General features: G+C 49.6%; 1 protein-coding gene across 2 annotated transcripts in view; it reads left to right on the forward strand.

Annotated features, from left to right (window-relative positions):
* Positions 1-20,177, forward strand: part of DAG1 (dystroglycan 1) — a 50,563-nt gene that overhangs the window by 22,345 nt on the left and 8,041 nt on the right. For both annotated transcript variants that reach the window (XM_064667925.1, XM_064667926.1), the window contains exon 2: positions 12,329-12,738. In XM_064667925.1, coding sequence (XP_064523995.1) covers positions 12,457-12,738 — 282 coding nt within the window. In that variant the 5' untranslated portion in view covers positions 12,329-12,456. The remainder of the gene's footprint in view (positions 1-12,328; positions 12,739-20,177) is intronic.

Consider the following 20,177-nt stretch of genomic DNA (forward strand, 5'->3'; position numbering starts at 1 on the left):
CATACATTGGAACTCTGATGACTTTGCCCCCATTCTTAGGATTCTTGCAGAAGGAGTCATCCTGTGCTCCACTGTGTTTCCCTGCACTGTGAAAGAAGTTGGTACAGAATCTGTCCCATCTTATTCCATTTTTTGTCTCTTTATAACATAAAGTCATATTTTAATCTGCTCATTCCTGTTGCCACAGCTGTTGCCATCTTCCGTGTTGGAGTGCAGCTGTGAGTCCATGCTGCTGTCCCTTCACAGCCATCTGGATTGTCACCTAGGAATCTGTGGGACACAGTGTGCTGGGAAGGCAGGGCACAGTCCTTGGTCTGGCAGGTCAGAATAGATGGATGAGGCCTGTGCTCACACTATTTGAAATACACTGTAATCTGGGGTTTTTTTCCTCATAAACAGGCAGGTCTTGCTTCCAATACCTCTGACCTGTACAAGACAGAGAAGGGAAAAATTACTGGATTTTTCTGCTGTGGCTAAACCTCAGGACCATTTTTTGAGGTCTGATACCAGACACCATGCCAGCTAGTTAGCTGTTGCAAATTAGTTACACTGCTCAGGCTCTGTGGCTGCTTATGGAACAAAAACATAAGTTTTCCTTGTCTTGTCCTTGTAGTCTCTCTGCTTCCCCCTGTTCCTGTGATTGCTCTTTACCCAGTTTGTCCTTGGGTCCCAGTTTTAAATAACTTGTCTGGTGGCAGTCTGATCCTATTTTTAAGTCCTTTGGACTTTCTTGTTAGTGGAAATTTGGGTTCAGGGAACGGCAGGATGTTTGTGTTGGAATTGCTGCAGGGGGATTGCTGGGAGCAACCCTTGGAACTTCTCTGACATGTGAGGTGCTGTGCTGCTCACAGAAGAGCAGGTTACCCTGCACAGTGTTTAGTCAGTCTGCTGGCTTTGTGCTGTCATGGTTGTTTCTCTGGCCCTTTTTGGCCAGATCCTCAATGCATGATTCCTGGTGTAAGGAATGAAGTTGAGCACTGTGACTGTATCCATATGGATGGGGCAGGATGTTAGTGTTTAAAAAAAGCCCTAAATCCCACTGATACTCATTACAGTGAAGAAGTCTTGTCTCGCCTTGAAATAATTGAACTTGTCTCTTGATTTCTCAATTCCAGAGCAGGGTGGGGAGAAAAGCTGGAGCTATCTCTGCATCAGTGGACCTATGATGAGCAGCTCCAGTCTTCCCTGCTCCTGGCTGAAGCCACAGAGGCCATGGTCAAAACCAGATGAGGGTTATTTTTTAATTACAGACTACAGGTAAACAAGATAATTTAGCTCAAATATAATGCAGTGAAATTAATGCAGCAGGAATGTGATGCAGACTCTGTTAGTGTCTGGTCTTTTGAGGTGCTCATCTTTGCTTTTTAATTTAAATCAGTCTTCTTACACCAGAGCAGTTGGGAAGCAGATGGACCTGTGAGGCCATGCACTGTCCTTCTGCCTTGGTAAGCTTGTGGTGTTGGAGATGTGATGCTTTTGGATATACTGTGTGAAGGCCAACTTGGGCCAGAGGTGACTGTGAAGAGCAGACAGTGTTGCTGATGCAGTGCAGCCCTTTGCTCCTGGTCTCCGAGAGGAGGAGATGGAACCTATAAAAATGTGCACTTGCAGGAAGAGGTTGTTCATTTGATGGCTTTTGGTGACTCCTGAATTTCTGCAAGTTTAAGGGAATGCGTTGCCCAGCTGGAAACTGCTGATCTTCAGGGAGTTAATTCCTCCTCCAGAAACTTCTCTGCTTCTGTGACATGGGAGCAATGCTGCTTCGTTTCGCAGCTTTCCCATTTTATGGTTGATGGTTAAAGTTGGAACATTTCTGTCTCATTCTGCCAAGAAGTGTTTAGAATAGTTTTCATGAGAAACATTAGAAGTTGGAGGTCCACGGCTGATGCCCTGGCTGCTCTGCATCAATCACTGGGGGGTAAATATATTTAAATGAAGAGCTATGGCTGTCTTGCTAGCTGAGTAATAAATCAGGGCTGAGCAACTCCATAAAGCTGAATCTTAATGCCTTGGCTTGGAGTTGCAGGGTGGGGTGGTAAAGCTGATGGAACAGCGGGATGTTTCTAAACAGAATGTCCCTGCCCTTAGTTACGCTGCCACAAAGAACATAAATACTGCTGCATACGCAACTGGAGTGCTGAAAATGGCTTTTTGTTGGTGCTGCTTCCCTTGGTTCCTGTCTCCGCTTAATGTCAGCTGTTTGTGCTTTGCCTCCCCTTGGTAGCAGCAGCAGATCCTGTGCCTGGCAGTCAGGTCCTTGGCAGGTGGGGGAGAGATCCAAAGCCTTGCCTTCCATTCCTGTGCTCAGTGACTCAACCCTGGTGCTGTGACATCAACCTGTAGGAAATTATGGTGCCTGAACACTTTTGAGGACCTCCTCGAAATATTTCATTATCTGAGGAATTTTGTGGAATACCCAGAAGGTGATTATAAACCCTTGGAATGTGGCTGCGTCTCCGCAAAGCACTCCAGCCAAACAGCATTTTGAGGTGATTCTGGAGTATGAAATCTCCACCAAGACTCTCTTCTTTTCAGATTTGGGTTTGGTGCCCGCAGCCCTTGGGCTGTGTGTTCCTGGCACTGGAGGATGCACTGCCCAAGCTGCCCACACCCTGGTGCTCCCACTTCAATACCATTAAAGCCAGCACTTGCCTGGTGGCCATGGTGCAAGTGTGTCCTGAGGAAGCCCAAATGCTGTTCTAGTGATGAAAAAAGCATGTCAAAACACAGGCAAGGGTCCTGCAGGAGATGTGGCCTTGGAAGGGTTTCCTTCAGAAGAGGATTTGGAAGTTTGATCAAGTTTGCTAAAAAGTTGATTTGCAGAACTGCTCCCTCAGTGTATCCTTCACCCCTCTGGTAGTTTCTACTTGCTAAGTTGACAGAAAGAGCTTTATGCCTTTTTTATTCAAAGCAAAACAAAACAATAACAAAAAAAATAGAGTTTTGGCTAGAAGGATGGACCAAAGCTCACCTCACTCCTCTGTGTGACCTGTTCAACATGTAATGTGCTCCAAAAGCCAAACCGTGGCAGAAACTCCAGATTTCCTGCCTTGCTGGACCTGGGAGTTTATCCCTCAGGGTCTTTGTCTTTTTGTGTGGACTCTTTAGTACTTAATAAGACAAGATATCCCATGGAAGCTTCCTCTCCAATTAGGATATTCATTGTTTCTCTTCCATGTGGATTCTGTGAAGCCTCATAACGGGTTTTGTTCAGCCTTTAATTCAATTAAGAAATCAAGCAAGAGATGTAAATCTTTTTAGGCTCATTGGTTTCAGTGCTCATGACTACAGCTGTAGAGAACATCTCCTGCACGCTACAGCTGAGCAGCTTAGGGAGGGAGTGTTTTTCCAGGCTGAGATTTCAGGTGCTGCTGGAGGCTTGGGGATGGCTTTGTCCCTTTGGAGCATGGGGCAAAGGCTGCAGTCGCCTGTTGGTGATGGTGGCTTGGTTTAAACCTGTTTCTGAAGCAGCAGAAACCTGCTCTTTGATAGAAATCCACTTTCCAGCTCGGTGACTTCTATCAAAGGTCGTTAAGGGGTGTGAATTAGCCTTGGAACAGCTGGTGGATGGTGAGTGATACCAGGGGACAGGACGCACAGTGGTGACTGTCACGCCAGCTGCTCCTGCACATGTCCTTTGGTGCTTGCTGGGGAACAACCTGCCTGCTCTGGAAGACAAGATCAGGCTCTCATGCCTTGTAGTCCTCGGGTTTGAAAAGTGACATCCTGCTTCTTGTGTTCGTGTGCTTTCTTGCCTTGTCGCCCGGTGCCTCAGCTGCCAGCCCCGTGTCCTCTGTCCCGGCTCTCCCGCGGGGTGGCTTCTGCTGAAATGCTTTTCTGCAGCCCCATAGTTATTCATTGCAGAATGAAAAACAAACAAATTCAGCATGATACAAAACTTTCCTTACAAGAGAGAAAGTTGGAGTCAAAAATCCCTATTTTATCTTGGTGCCTTGAGTTCTGTTTTTTACTAAATCTTGGAAACTTATGAAGGGTTTGTATGTGAGTGCGTGTGTGTGTATGTATATACACACATCTGTTGTGTTTATCTTCAAATATGCATTCTTAAGGCATTTGTATGGAAGGATGTCTTAGTCCCATCTTTTTTTTTTTTCCATAAACTTTTGTTGTTTAATTTCCTGTGGATTTTAATACTAGGTTTAGCTTACATTCCCTTAAACACAGACTTAAATGTTAGGATTTTTCTATACTCTCACTCTGTTTCCAGACAAAACCAGGAGTTATAAGCAGAGTTTTTAGGGGCTTGCTTTGGCTGGAAACCCAAGCGAAGCCAGAGCCACTTTACAGTGCGTGCCCTGAGGCAGGCAGGCCCTTGCTCTGCCCTGTTGCAGCTGTATATTTAGCCTATATGCCCTTTCCAGTAACAGCCGGGAGAAGATGCCTGGGGAGGAATGCGAGTCATCATTTCCCTGAATGCCATCCCCGGGATCAAGTGCTGCTTGAGCCAGAAACGCTGCCTTGGTAACTCTGCCTTCTATAAAATTGTCCTGTCCCACCCCTTTTTTTTTTTTAAACCCACAAGAGGTTTTAACATTCATGCTCACAGCCCCGTTGGGTCCTTGAGAAAACCCATTTTGTTTCGATTTGAGCCTGATTTGGTTTAGTTTGGCTTCTGGTCTTTTTATTGGAGGAGAGCATGGGCTCTTGTTCCCCATCTCCCTAGTGCCCCAGTGCATCCCACATTGTTCTTTCTCAACTTCCTCCAGGAGGGATCCGTTTTATACCTTTGATTCCCATTACTCTTCTCTGCTAGCCTTCCTTTGAGGTGGGGCCTGCTCACAGGACACAAGAGGTGTGGGAAGGCACTGCTGAAGGTGTCCCCCTGCTTTGGCTTGTTGGTGGATGTTTATATCCTAATTTTTCCTGGCTGGTAGCAGCAAACAATGGCAGTTCTACCTGGCTGCGATGTTTGTAATTACAGGGGAAAAATGATCTCTGAGGCCTTCTAAATAGTTGGGAAGATAATATCTGAGTTTCCTTTCAACTGAATGCACTTGAAGATACGATCTGAGTTGGCTGTCTGGGAATAACAAAGTGGAGGAAGGGATTGATTGTGGTTGCTGAAACTTTCATCAAGGAGTCAGAAGTGATGCCTGGCCAAAATTTGCAGCTGCTGGTCACTGCTGCGGGACAGGCCCAGCCAGACACTCGAGGCATGGCTGGAGCACAGGACAAGTAGCACACACAGGCTGCAAGGGGCCCACTGGAGCAGGATGGGCAAGAAGGGGGACATCTGGATGGTCTTGCAGCAAATCTGTCAGGTCACTGTGCAAGATGCACAGTCAAAAGGCACTTGTGGGTACCATACTCGCTCCTCTTGCTTCCCCAGGGCTGCAGGAGGCTGGGGAAGGTGCTGCCTCTAGAAGTTTTACTACTTCACTTTGCAGGGTAAGTGTGCTCTGCAGGGAAGAAAAAACATGCTCCGTGTCCAGCTGGCAAAAGGATCTGGTGTCCTTTGTGCCTCTGCTGCTGCTCTGCATTGCCCTTCACGTGCACCTCTGTAGGAGTGCCCCTGGCCGAGGGTTTTTGGGCTGCTGGGGCTGCTTTCTCACCTGCACAGTCCCTGGTGGAGGGAGGGGTACTGAGAGCATGTCCTGGATGCTTACCTCTTCCAGGGCAAGAAGTCTTCCTGGGAGTGGAATCCCCAGCTGGGAAGGGCAGTACAGTAGCCCAGCTTCTGGACAAACAGATGCAATACAGGGGAAAAAAAGAGAAATTATGCTTTTCTCATCTTTTCTCACCATCTCAGAACTGTAGTTTTCAAGCAAAAGATAAAAGAAGTTAGCAGAAAGCTTCCTGTCAGCTACAGGAAAGTTAAATATCTCGGTGCTTGCTCTAGCAGAATAAAAGCCACTGCGAGGTGTCTGTGGCTGTGACCACTTCCTTCACAAGTGTCACAAAGCTGCCTGTGAGACTTGAGAGCAACAAGCTGGTGACAGTTCACAGCCGAGTTCCCCATCAGTAGGAGGGTGCTGCTTGTTTCCCTGGCCAGCACACATTTTTAGCACGGCTGTTTCGAGTTTGTTTGGGTTTGTTTTTTCCCCCTAGATTGTTTTTCAGTGTCAGGGTTTCCTGTTACTGACACCAGATGTGCTGGAGACGAGCAGTGCAGAAATACAAGAAGGGACGAGGCTGAAAAAGGCAGCTCTTTTGTGCGTATGTCCTTTGGGTTGGGTGTCACTTCTGTTGGGCTTTTGGTGTGGTGACAATACATGGTGGGCACAGCTGTGCTAGAGCCTGTCGAAATGCAGTTTTAGGGTGAAGAATTGAGTACAGCTTGGTTGGTACCTCCTGGGCTGATGGTGTCTGGGGTGACCAGCTGTTGATGTCTGTGGGGGACAGAGGGTGGAAGGGGCTCCTGGAGCCTCAGGAGCACTGGTCTGGAGCTCCCCAGTCGGGCAGGTCTCTTGCAGTCTGATCTCTGCTGCTTTAGTTTTGATGCACACATGGCTATGAGCAGGCAGCTGTGAGTGCAGCATTAAGCCAGAAACTTGTACATGAACTTGTCTTTCAGTGAGACATCCAGCCTTAGTATAAAGCCCCCATCCCCACAAGTGCCTGGTTAGTGCCATGTGGGACAGGATGCCATCACTCTGAGCACTGCGGAGCAGGGAGATAGTTTAAGGTGAATCTTTCTTCCTCCACCTGACCCATTCCCTCATGGCAGCTGCTTGCCCTTAGTCTGTGTGTGACCAGTACATCTCTGTGTAACTGCTCTGCTGTACGTCCCTTTCCATAACTCATCCTGGGCACAGCAGAGTCTGAAGCCTGGATCATCTGTGAATAGTCATCTGGAAATAACCCCCAGAGCCATTTGCAGCAGTTCCCATAGCCCATAACATAGGCTGTTGGAAGGGCTGCTGCCTTTGTTTCAGGGTACGTCCGGAGCGGGACAGGCACAAAAACTCTTACTGTTTCCTAAATTTCACGCTCCAGAGTGTTCTTTGTCCATAGGATGTCTCAGGCTAACATGCTCTTGGTCTTGACGAGACTTTATCTGTTAGTTCATAACTTGGTGGTGGGCTGCTCTGCTCAGACACGCTGCCTCCAAGCTGTTTCTCCCTCCTGCCCCCCTCCCAGGCTACTTTAGCCCAGCGCAGATGTGTGCGGAGCACCAACCCCTCTGCCTGGGCCGTGCTGCCAGGCTGGCACCAGGGGTGCCTGCTGTCGTGTTCTGGACCCGGGAGCACGTACGGCTGAGTGCCATCTTTGTGTGCCTGGCCGGGGACGCTGGATTTCATCATTCCTGCTGCTCTCTGCCTTGACACGCAGGCGCGCGGTAGTTGACGGGACTTGCCCAGAGATCCTCCTGTGGAAACACGCACAGGAGATCTTTGCAGAGAAAAAAGCTCTTCCCTGCTCTGGAAAGTTGCACTGGCTCTTCTTAGCCAAGTCTGAGTTTGCTTCCTTAGAGAAAGGCCACTTGTTTAATGCTTCCTTTAATGAGGATATTGGTAAATAAGCAATCAGGTAAGTGGGATTCGTCCTAACTCCTAAATACCTTCTTAACTGGAGTCGAGTACTGCACAACAGTTACTTGAGCTTTCTGCATGCTGGGGCTCAGTGGCATTAATATGCTGCTGGTGATTAATTACCACAGCCCAGTGATGTGATTGTGTGCTTGAGCAATTGGATTAGATGCAGCTGGAGGGAGACTTCACTTTCACTGGTTCTTGCCGAAGTGGTGCCGTAATCGGCCACAGAGGAAGAGTGATTTCTAGGGCAGCCACGCTGGGATGCTTCCCCTGGCCCTATGCTCCTGGTTCTGCGGTGGGCGGAAGGAAAGGTGTCTGGGAAAATGCGTGCCTGGGAGTAGCTACTTTGTCCTGCCTTCAGTCCTTCCCTTCAGTCCCATCCTGTGCCTGCACTGTTCAGCATTCCTGGATAATGAAGGTACAGCATGTCCTTACCATGTCAGCAGGCCTTGTAGCTGCACGGAGAAGGAGCAAGCTCCAGCATTGCCTTGACAAGTCAGCATCATATCAAGTGCAGGATCATATCAACATCACCAAGCAGGCCCAGTTCCATGGCTCTGCAATGGGGGGTTTGGCACTGGAGATCAGGAATCAACCTTGGCACATGCACTGAGCACTAGGACTGTAGCAGATGTTGATACTGACTTTGATGTTTCATCCAATGCTCTGGAGGCTCGAACTTGAGACCAAAAGAGCTCTCACAGAAGTAGGAGAATAAAGAGAAAGTCAGTTCTTTCAGAAGATCAGATGGAACAAAACATCCTGAAATTCAGGACTAACCTGAACCTTTGTGTTTGTTCTGAGAAACTGGGCAGTGCAGATCCTACTGAAAGGAGGAGCACAGTGCTGTGTAGAGAAGCTGGGGTGGTCTAGCCTTCCACTGTAACTGGAAAGTGCTGTCTAAGTCAGTCAGCTCTATGGCCTGATGCTTCTCAGAGATCAGCAGAAAAGTGCCTGCAGAATTCCATCTGTGTTTGGGTTTTGGCCCTATTTTGTGGGAAACTTGTGTGAAATGTTGAGGTTTTTGCTTCCAGAGAGCTAAAGCTCTGTGCCTCTGGACAATGGTCCAGAACACAGACTTTTTCCACATAAAACTAGGATGATCTCTTAAACAAAGTTGTCAGGGTTGTGCCCTTGGTAGTGCCATGGGAGATGGTGTGGGCTCTCGAACTTGGCAGAGGCACCAGGCAGGTCCCCAGCTCTTGTTCCAGCTTTGCTGCAGGTAACATTCACTCTGTTCTGCAGCTGCATCCAGACCCACAGTGCTGGTGGCCAGTGGACTTGCAGAGCAGCACTATGGCTTTAGGCAGTGGGCCTCCTATCCCAAAAAGCGTTCTGCCTTGCAGTGAAAGTCCACGTGGATCTCAGCGCTGCAGGGCAGTGCCTTGTACAGCTCTACGGATATCTGGAACCACCCTGCCTTTCCTTCTCAGTGCACACTGTGAGAGGCTGGCAGTGTTTCAGCTTCTGTCCATTGTGTGGTGAGGCGGAGCTGTGTTAAGAGATTTTTATTTTTTTTTTGGTGGTGCAAGTTTGTTCTCACCTCTTCTGTTTGTTCTTTGTTATCAGCTACTGAATTCTTCCTATACCTCCTCCATGCTCCACTTCCATATGTTGAGCCAGTTCTTCTGTAGTTCCCCTTAAAAAGAAGCCTTGAATTTTGCAACCTGCAAGTGTCACATGAGCACTTAATGGCCAGTTGCTGGGCTGAGGGGCATGTATTGGACAGTGTTTGTTGCCTGCTCTGATAAGCATTTCTGAAATAGGTGATGACTTCATCTTCCTCTTCTGCTCACCATGGATATCAAGAACCAGCTCCTTTCTGCCCAAATACTCCTCTCCATCCAACAAAAACACCCCAGGCCAGATCACGTCATTTGACTGAGCAACACAGAGCTGCAACACACTCACACAGAGCTCCAGAGCAGTGTGACAGGGCAAGGGCAGGGGCTGGGACTGGCCTGAAGATATGGTGCTGAACCTCTCTGGGCATCTTTACAGCTCCATATGGTTGTGGGCTGGGTCTCAGTGTGTCTGAGGTGCTTTTCTCTGCTCGGGTGTGGCTGCTCAGAGCAGCAGTGAGAGGCAGCCATGTTTCCCTGATAGCATCTCAACCCTGCAGCAGCCATGAGGCTGCTGCCACATTCCTCTCCTGGCTTCAAGACTCTGATCCTGCCTGTACTTGCCATACATATCAGGACTTTCCAAGGAGCAGGCTTCAGGAGAAGTAGCTCGTGGACAAAGCATCATCACTGCATTGGCCATCCCGGGGTTGAATGGAGGGTGAAGGTGGTTCTTTCTGCTTTTTAAGGCACAGTGTGGGGATGGGAGTACCCTGATTCCTGCTGTGATGATCAGTGGCCTCCTTAGGACCTCTTGCATGTGTGCTCCATCAATGTAGCTCCTTCACATGCCCTGCTGGATATTCTCCGCCAGACATCTACTGGTCATTTGCCTGCTGACGTCACTCTAGGTTCATCCAAAGCAAACTGATGTGTGTCAGATCCTCCTCTGACCACACAGGGAGCTTGTAGGAGAGATGTGCCCTGTAGGGAGTGTGACTTGTCCTTACCCTCCAGCTACTTCATGATGAGAACCTCTGGAGAGGCAGCTCAAGCACCTCACTCTGGATGAATACCACCACATACTGGTGGTTTTTCACCCAGAGGGTGATTGAGTACTGGAACAGGCTCCCCAGGGAAGTGGTTGCAGCACCAAGCCTGTCTTGAGTTCAAGAAGGATTTGGACAACACTCTCAGGTACATGGTGTGATTCTTGGGGTGTCCTGCGCAGGGCCAGAGGTTGCACTTGATGATCCCAATGGGTCCCTTCCAACTCAGCATATACTATGTATGATTCTGTGCTCAGTTGCCTTTGGGACAGCCTGGCCTTGGCTTCCCTGTTGTTTTGTCTGGTGTATTCCCATCCCGGTCAGCTCAGACAGTTGGAAGCACAAGAGCAGCAGGGAGTGGGCTTTCTTGTGGCGCTGGCCATCACACCAGCCACCCTCCCATCTGCCTTGTGGTTCCCAGCAGTGTTATTCTGCCTCTGCTGTCTCTTCTGCCTTTTCACTCAAGGCAGGTTTTCCACAACTGACAGCGGTCAGGTCAGATATCTGCCTCGTGGATGCTGTAGCCAGAGGTTACATTTGGCTCATAATTCCTACTACCCACAGCCTCTTTGCCAGCTCCAGCAGTGCCCTGGGCCCGTTACCTCGGGCTGGGAGGTGTCAGCCCCTCTGCATGTGGGGTTTGTTGTGAAAGGCCCATTGAGGGGAGCAGGTCCTTGCAGGCTGCCCCTCAGCTTCTCTAGAGTGCAGGCTTTAGGATGAGCAACCACATCTTATCTCTCCTATTATTCCTAGAGCCTGCTGTGGTAGCCTTGGGCTCAGGGGCCTGCATGGGCAAACCCTCTGCCTGCTTCTGCAAGCCCATGGGGGCAATACACTCTGCCTGGCCACAGCACAGCAGGTCAGCTGAGTCCTGTCATGTTGCTCTAGGAGCTCTGCAAGGGCGAGAAGCAGTGGGATTTCCCTTCCCACACGGTCTGGCTCCGGGGTCTCTTGGGACAGCCTGATGTGCATCACACAGCGGAGACAACACAGGCTAAAATAAATCACAGAGCCCTGGGAGCCAGTGTTTAGAAGTTGGGCTGGGTTTGCTCTGGGAATTTGGAGCCACTTCTCTCTCCAGCCTAGAAAAAAGGAGTTGGTTCAAGGCATGAGCGCCTGGCCTGTGAGAGCCCAGTCCTGTGTGCTCCTGGGACTAACACCTGCTTGTCCATGTGTCTGTCCACCTGTCCTTCATAACCCACCGTCCCCCTTGGTACAGCAGATTGGTTACTGAGGGCTGTGCTGGCTGCAAACTAGAATGCCAGAGTGGACAGTACAGCTTCCTTGGGGTCCCAAACAATTCTGTCCTGTTCCATGGATCCATTGGTCTCCTGCAAGCAGGCTGTGAGGAGGAACATGGTGGCACAGATCTGTGACTGTGTGCTGTGGCTGAACATGGTCTGGAGGGAGAAGCAGCTAGGGAAGGGAAGGAAATAATGCACCAAAGGAACAGAGGAGCGAAAGATCTGTGATCCAGGGGAGCAGAGAGAGTGGGGGGGAGCAAGTGAAAGAAAAACAACAGAGGGAGAGCTGGAGATGTGTCTTGGCAGAGTGAGGGGACAGACGAGCTGTGCGAGCAGGAGGGAGCTGGATGGCAGCATGGAACAAGGTGTGTGCATAGCTCATTCCAGTCTGATTTGGGGGTGTGTACTGCTGGCCCCCCGATCAAGTCTAAACATTAATACCAAAAGTTGGACCTGAGAGGAGACCTGGCTTGAAAACCAGGCTTGTGGGTCAGAGGAGCAGAAACATCTGTCATGCATCAATCCATCAGGATTGACAGCTTTGGAGTTCCGGGGTTTTCTTGGGACCTTCCTACTGGGTAACTGGCATTTAAATCCACTGATGTCCCAGCCTGACTTCATCTTGTCTTGAGAGGTCAGCTCTTAGCACTGTGCTCAATCTCAGCTTCATTTGTATCTGCCCTATCTCCCTACCTGTGGCTGTCTCAGGATGCTGTGGCTCCAGAACAGCAGGAACACAGCTATGTGTGTGGAAAAGCAGGAGGATCTTGTTTCTCTGGAGATGCTGTACATCAGAGGAGGAGCTGAGAAACCCTTCCTGTCTTTAATGGCAGTGGCAGCTTGCAGTTAAATCAAAAGCTGAGGCACAGACGGTTGCGTGGCCAGTATCCTCTGCCCATTGCAAAGTCTGTGTGTGTTGGATGGATGGCTTGGGTACCATAATTAATGTGCTGATTGGGTTTCCCATGTCTAACCAGGTTCCCAGGACTCCTAGAATGAGGCTGCTGTGAAGGACTGGTGGATCCCCTGCCTGCGCTGCCGTGCCTGCAGATTCCCTGCGATCCCCCTTCTGGCTGGAGCACCGTTACCGAGGCTCCTGGGAAGAATGACTGTTGGATGCCTACTGCAACCCCCTTTCCTGGGGAGGACTTGGCTCCCCATGCTGCTGCTGGCAGCCTCTGCCCACTGCCACTGGCCCAGCGAGCCGGCAGAAGTGGTTCGGGACTGGGAAAACCAGCTGGAGGCCTCCATGCACTCCGTGCTCTCGGACCTCCGGGAGACTGTGCCGGCTGTGGTGGGCATACCGGACAGCTCTGCGGTGGTGGGACGCTACTTCAGAGTCTCCATCCCCACAGATTTAATTGCTTCCAATGGAGAAGTTGTCCAGGTGAGAAACGCCATTCCCTGAGGGCTCATTTTCAGTTGTATTCATGCAGGAGTCAAGTGAGTCACCCCATTATCGACCTGGGTCATGAGGGTGGCTGCGAAGCAAACCCAGAGCTCCTAGAGCTCCCTTAATGTTTTGTAGGACTATGGGAGAAGAATTTTTATTAAAAAATAGAAGTCTCACCTTATTGCAAAGTTCCTTTCTCTGTAAGAAAGGAGAGGAAAGTTCTCAGGGATGACTAATCAGGTTTGTTGGCTGTATTTAAACTCAGATGCTCTGCCCCTGGAATGATGGGCACATCTGTGAGGAGATGGTGCCTCAGGATCCAGGGAGCCGCAGATTCCCTGGGATTGCTGCTCAGGTTTGGGGAGTTTGCTTCACTGTGGTAACAAAACATGGCCAGACAAACAGACTCTGTCCTGCCAATGGGGCTCTGGGCTGCCTGTGACACAGTCTCTCCTGACCTTGTCCCTAAGTCCTCTTGGGAAAGATGGGAGCCTTTCCCCCTTATCTGACTTAAACCTCACGCTGCTGGCACTGCAGGCACCTGAAAACTGAGTTTTGGAATCAGTCCTGAGTGCAGGAGTGTGTTAGAATAGCCCAGAGGAGGGTAGGGATGTGTCTGAACACAGGTGTGCTCATTGTTAGTCCTGTCCTGGGAGGGTTTGTTTGGATCATGTGGAGTTCAGAAAATTCTGTTCTTAAAAAACAGAATTACCTTCCAAAGAGCAAAATTGAAAATAAGTTTTAAATATCCATTTTTAGAAGCATTGTAACAGGACAAGCTTCTGGAGTGTCTTGGAAGATCAGAGGGAGATGGAGAGCAAGTCAGGAGCAAGTCTGACAGCTCAGCCTCTGCTTGAAGGCAGGTTTGGTTTAGCTCTGTGTGCTGTCACGCAGTTATCCCAATCCTGGTACGTGGTCCTGCTGGCTCTAGCGAGGGTGCTGGGTGGGCAGAAAATCCAAAGAATGCAGCTGTTACTGACAGAGGGTCAGACAGGGAGGAGGAAGGCGTGGAAGGAGTCGGGGAAGGGACCAGAGGAGTTGGGGAAGGGGCTGGGCTGGTCTCGGTGACGTTGGGTTGACCATGGCCGAGGTCCCTGCCCGGCTTTACCCGCAGCCTGTTCGGAGCACGGGGCACCTGGACAGCACTGGGCTGCCAGAGCCCAGGCAGGTGTGGTGAGCCCAAGATCTCATGTTACAGAAATGATAACTCTGGTTTGGGATTTTGCATCCAAGTGACTTGTTCTAATGTTGTCTAATAGCTGCTTTGATGGCAGGAATAATTGTCAGTTTTGTGTAACACCACAGCTTCCTCTGTCGTCTTTTCCTGGCACAAAAATAATCTTTGATAGCTACAGTGGATGCAGGAAAATCCTGATGGATTATTTCCACCCCACCTGATGGCTTCAAACAGTACTTCTGCCGTGTTGGTGTGAGGTGTGTTGGATAACACCAACATACCTGGAGAGCCTAGAATGGACTGGGCTGGATCAGGACCAGCAGCTGCTGGTTGTGTGTAGTTCAGCACACTCTGGGAGCGATTTTCACGCTCGTCCCTGGGCTTACCCATGTGCATCTTGCATCTGTTCACCTTGAAATCGATTTTAAAAGTGCAGCAGGTTCTCACTTAGCTGCTGTCTCTGGAAGGGCTCTCCTTGCAGGGAATGCATGTTGGCTGCTGAGCACAGCTGACCTTTGCTGCAGGGATTTGATTCCTGGCTAGTGAGAACTGCGTAGGCAATTTTGGGTGCTGAGGTGCATTTTTGTTTTACTGGAAAGTTTCACGGCAAATTGCTCTGGTCTTTTTCTCAGGCTGCTTTGCCTTTCTCAGCTGGAGCAGTAAAAGCACAGTACTTCTGGATCTTGCTGATGTGCTTAAACCCTGCTAAAAAATAATAAGGGCTGTGCCCTCTGAGATGGGTCAGGATTTACAATGAGATGTGGTTGCCTATACTTTTTCCCCTTAAATTTCGAAGAAATTTGCCATAATTTTATTTAAAAGAAGATGCTGAGAGTTGATGTCCCCAGACTCCCAGGAACTTCCCACTGGAGCCTGGAGAAGGTGTGATTTGCTTCATTTCTAGATGATTCCCGTTGATAGTTTCTAGGATTGTGGTGGTGATCGGCTTGAAACTCCTTCTGAGATCCTCTTGCTGCTCGTAAGCAGATTCCAGCCATCTGTAGACAAAATACTTTTCTCTGCAAACTTGGTTGTGGGATGGAAACAACGCCAGGCATGTGCAGCGTGGTGGAGGAGTGCCCCGCAGGCACGCACTCCTGCACAGTCAGGTATGTGCTCCTGGGAGCCATCACCAGTGTTTCCCTTCCACCCCCAAAGCTGCTGGAGAACAGGTGAGATTTTATGGTTAAGGGGAAAAGAAAGTTTATTCTGACGTGCTCGAGCTGCACAGAAAAGAAGTAGAAAAACTACCATGTGTCTTAATTTTGGAGTCTCACGTTGCTGAGAGCCAGCTGCCAGCAAGGCGTTGTGGCCATGGTAACTCCCTTCCCCTGTGCCTTGTGTTCCCAAGAGGGTGCCTTGGTCAGGCATTATCGTGTCCTCTGAAGGGCAGCTGCAGCTTGCAGGTATTCCAGCTGTTGAATTTGGCAGCAGCTCAGTCCAGATGTTGTCCTCAAGCTTCCTCACTACAGCAAGGCTTCTCGCCGCAAGATTGCTCTCCGGCTGTCTGAAGGTGTCTAGGAAATTAAAACTCCTTGCTCTGCCTTCCAAAAAGGCACCTTGCAGCCCCTTCTGCCATGTTTGACACCAAAACGTTGGCTTTTTTGAGAGGTTTGGGTTAAAACACCCTATTTCCCTGTGTCATACGGCCCCCTTGCCATGCAGATGGGTAGTGTGAGGGTGTGCAGGTTCCCACTGGCTCCTGGCAGATGCTGGTTGGGACAGGATAACCATGGGCATTGGTGCTGGTACCCTCACCAGTCATCAACTCCTTACCCCATTTGCACTGAGGACTGTGTGGAGTCTGACCTGTTACCTCTCAGCTGTGTCCTGTCAAAGAACAGATCATGCTCAGGTCAAAGACCAGCTGGATTTCCTGTTCCTTCCACTTCTATTTGAAGCTACTCCAGAACTTGGCTGCTCTGATTAAAAATGCAGCTTCTAGCCTAAATTTAGGGGTGGCTAGAAATATTTATGTGTGCTGCCCTTTAGCTTAAATCGGTTCTACCTTCATAATATTTACTTCCTTTATGTATTTATAGGTGACAGGCATACTCCCTATCTTGATTTTATTAGGTTAAACAAGCCAACCTCTTTAGTTTTTTCTCATAAAATAAGCTTTCTTTCCCTCCCCTCAGCTTTGCAGCTGTCTTCTGCACCTCCTAGAGCTTGAGTTTATTTTTCTTTGTTTGCATGACCACAGCTATACAAAACACTCTAGATGAAATTTTACCAGAACCTCCTATAAAAGCATCGAAACTTCCTTTTCTCTTCTATAAATAACCTTGTTTGATATATCCTCCGATCATTTGCTTTTCCACATCTGCTTTGCTTTGGTTTGGACATCTGCCCATCAGCTGAAATATCCAGGTCTGTAGTTTTTGCTGCTTCCCGTTGTTGAGGTCCTAGAAGAGGATGCCAGGCAAGGTGCATGATTTGGGATGGGGGCTGTTACAGTAAGCCTGGCTGTCCTCTCATCCCGCCAGCTGGGACACAATATCCCCACAAGGATACAATACCTGCAAGGAATCAAGCCCTTCCTTGCATAGTCTCTGATATCCTAAATGCATATGCCCACAGTACATAAAGACATGCAATTAAATGGCTTTTATTTAAAGATGGATCTGTAAAGTATGCTGGAAGGAGAGAAGCTCCTGCTGTGCACTGCTTCCCAAGACGCATCCCTGCCAGAGCAGATTTGCTGTGTCTTCCTCAGAGATCATGTAAAGCTGCTGACCTGTCTTCAGGCTGGGGGTGTTTGGTGTGGGGCAGATCCCATGGAGCGGGTCTGCTGTGGGTTCGTAGCCGATGCCAAGGAGTTCAGGTGAGCACAGGCTCACCATTCCCGGCTGTGTCTTGGCCCCTGGTTAGTTTGGGATTTGAAGTGCACGGTCTCACCAGCGCTTTGTTGGGAAAACACGTAAAACACGTAGCAGAGGCCCCAAGAACCTCTTGCTGTGAGCAAACATAGCTGCTGGCAAAGTGATTAGAACAACTGAATTCACTCACTCAGCTGACACAGGGCAGCTATGGAGCAGGTTTGGAGGTTATCAGAGTACTGGATATCCATCTGGGAAAAAAGGAGTCTTGCTCTCATTGAATGTTTAGGTTGGAAAAGACCTTTTAGATCATTGAGTCCAACCATTAACCCAGCACTGCCAAGTCCACCACTAAACTTTCCAAGCAGGAGCCTAATTTTCCAGTGGTTGTTCTGTATGCTGTCTGTTGAAGTGGCTTTTATCAAACATCTCTGCTCTCATCAGATGTCAGGGACCTTGATTTATAAACAGGATCCACAGGGATTGGGTTGCAGGAGTCCTGACATGGGTATCTGCTGTCAGGGCTGTGCAGTTCACCTCAACCCTGCTCTGACCCCAAAGTGAAGGGCTGGATGTTGGCAGCCAGCCTGCAGTGCCAGGACACACTTGCTTTCAGGGAAGAAAACCACAAAATACTGATTTTTTTTTTTTTTTCCTCTTGCAGTGATCTTTATTTCAAAGCACTTTAACTGAATGTGAAATTTATTAAAGTGGCATTTCTCAAAGGAAGAGGAGAAGCAAAGAGTGCTCCCGAGGGGCTGTGTCATTAAGTTGGGTATCTTAAAAGGCTCTCTGTGTCAAAGCATTTGAGCTTCACCTCATCCCTGGGGTCCCTGGTTTTCTTGGACTAACTGGAGGTTGTAGCAACAGCCGCTATTTACAGGGGAGCACACAGGGATAAATGACAGTGCCTGGAACAGGTCCAGGCAAAGGAGGACTTGGGCAGGGCTTTGCTTAGCTGCCACACTGCAATCTGAGCAATGAGATGAGCTGATAAGATTTCTGTGGGGAGGCTTAGGGGGATGCTTATCTTTTTCCTGCAGTGAGACAGAGTCAGGGAATTTGGCATTTTTAGTGCGTGCTTAGTAACAAGCTCTGAATTTGGAGGAGTGGAAAATGTGACTCGATCTAATTATAAACTGGATTTTCAGACGGGCTGGGAAGTTCCTTGTTTTGTCCTACTCTTACAGGTTGTTGCTCTGAGCATCCAGAGGATGCAACGGTAATGAGAATTCTGGGAAGGAGCAGACCTGAGACTGCGAGATCCGGTCTGCCTTTCCTTACTGTGCTCTTGAAAGCCAGCTTTCCAGCAATCTGCTGATGGCAGGAATAAATTGCCAGGGCTGGTTAGCTGTGTGGTGGCAGCACTAAACCCCCAGCACTTGGCATCCCTCCTTTGTGGTATTTTTGCTTCCCTTTGGCCTTTCGCTTACAAAAAGTTGCGCTGAACGAAGAGTTCGACTGAACTTTTTTTTTTTTTTTTTTTTAAGCTGTTTGAGGCTTTTCCTGCCCCGTGCTCGCCCCCCAGCCAAGGGAGAAAGCGGGGTGTGGGCAGCCTGTGCTGACCCCAGCCCTGGCGCGGGCGGGCTGCGCCTTCCCGCTCCAACAATAAGGCTAAACAAATCCTTCCAAGCTGCTTGCATGGACCGATGAAAGGAGGATTTCTTGGGACACTCAATGTTTTGTAGTGACCTCCCAGTGAAACAGCTGTTGTGTTCCCTTGCCCAGGCAGAGTGGGACGCTGAATAGTGTCCTTATAGCCAACACAGAGGCGCATCTGGAAAAGGAGCCGTCATGGCAGGAGTATGCGAGGGTGGCATGAGCCGGGCGCAGCCGCTCAGCCTGCGCCGCTGCGGAGCCATTTCACTGACCCTAGAGGAGTCGGTCGGACAAAGCCCAGCTCCTGGGGCAAGGCAGGCTGTGCCCACAGCGAAGGAGGGCGGCTGCTTTCTGCGTGTGAATGGCTGGAAAATATAGATTAGCAGCAGACATGTAAACTTCTCCTCAGGTTTTCATGAGCATGTAAAAGCAGAGCAGCTACTCCAAGTAGTTGTGCTGCCTGGTCCTTCAGAGGCTGAAGTTTGAATTTGAAGTTGAGGGCCAGGACTGCTGATGTAGCCTCTGCAAGCCTTGTTCTCCCTTAGCTCAGCTTTCTGAGCTGAAAGGTTTGATTTTTTTTCTCCCCCTAAAACAACAGCTTCAGTGCATGGAGACATGCAGGAAGAGCTTTGCTGGGCTTTGGCTGGGACCAGCCTAAGTGTGGGGTTAGTTCAACCATCCTGACCTAGCTGTGCATGAAGGAAGCACCAATTACCAGCTGTCCCCATGTAGCTTCCAGTCTCTGAACAGAGGTGGTGAGCTCCTGCTGGTAATGAAGGCTTGGGTCACTGAGACTGACGTACTTCTGAGGGCCAGTGATGTCTCTGGGCTGTTTTTAGACTTCCAGGGGTAGGTGCATCTGCATGAAATGTCCTGGAGCAGCTTGTTTTTGTCCATGAGTTCCTGGCCTTTTGTCCAAGGCACACAGCAGCTCAGAGGAGCAGTGTCTGCTGAGGACACCCAAACACCCTGGCAGGTATTGCAGTCCCCTCCGTGGGGAAGCACTTGTGCTACAATTCCTCCCTGCTCTCTGTGCCCAGTACATGCAACGTTCCTTTCTCCAGCCTGAGCTTTCCCACAGTGCAGATGCAGCAAAACCATAGCTGTGCCCAGTGAGCAGAAGGCTCTGAGAGGTGCACTCTCTCTTTGCACCACTGTTTTCTGGGCCTCGTGTTTCTAGTCACGGCCTGTCTGATGTCCTAGTTTACAGTTCTGTTGTATTTGAGGAAAGGAGCAGGGTGTAATGTTGGAGGCTCCTTCATACATCATCTCCTGGATGCACACAGGCCAGCCTTCCTGGCAAGGCTGTTCCTTGGGGCCAAAGGCTCACAGCTTCGTAGAATCATAGAATATCCTGAGCTGGAAGGGACCCACAAGTACCATCGAGTCCAACTGCTGACCCTGCACAGGACAGCCCCAAGAATCACACCACGTGCCCGAGAGCATTGTCCAAACGCTTCTTGAACTCTGGCAGGCTCTGGCAGCTGTTGTGGTCTGAGGGTTGCCCAGCTCCTGCCTTGCACTGTCACATTCCCTGACCCAGTATAGCAGCTTCTGCCACCCTGGGATCTGTCTGGGGCTGTGGTGCATGGACAGCTGAGCCCCATGTCTGCAGGCACCAGTGCAGCCTGTGTCAGGTAAGAAGAGGAATGCATGTGATGGACCCACAGACATTGCAGTGGCCACAGTTCCAGCAGCACTGGGGTGGATCTGAAACTGGTGTCTCTACCCCCATTTGTGTGGAACAAGGCAGCAGGAATCTGCCTGCCCATGGATCCTATTTGGGGCTGAGACTCTGTGTTTCTTCTGCTGCCAACACTGCCAGTGCAGCGGCATTA

The sequence above is a fragment of the Pseudopipra pipra genome, chromosome 11 (genome assembly GCF_036250125.1).
Source record: "Pseudopipra pipra isolate bDixPip1 chromosome 11, bDixPip1.hap1, whole genome shotgun sequence".
Taxonomy (NCBI): Eukaryota; Metazoa; Chordata; class Aves; order Passeriformes; family Pipridae; genus Pseudopipra; species Pseudopipra pipra.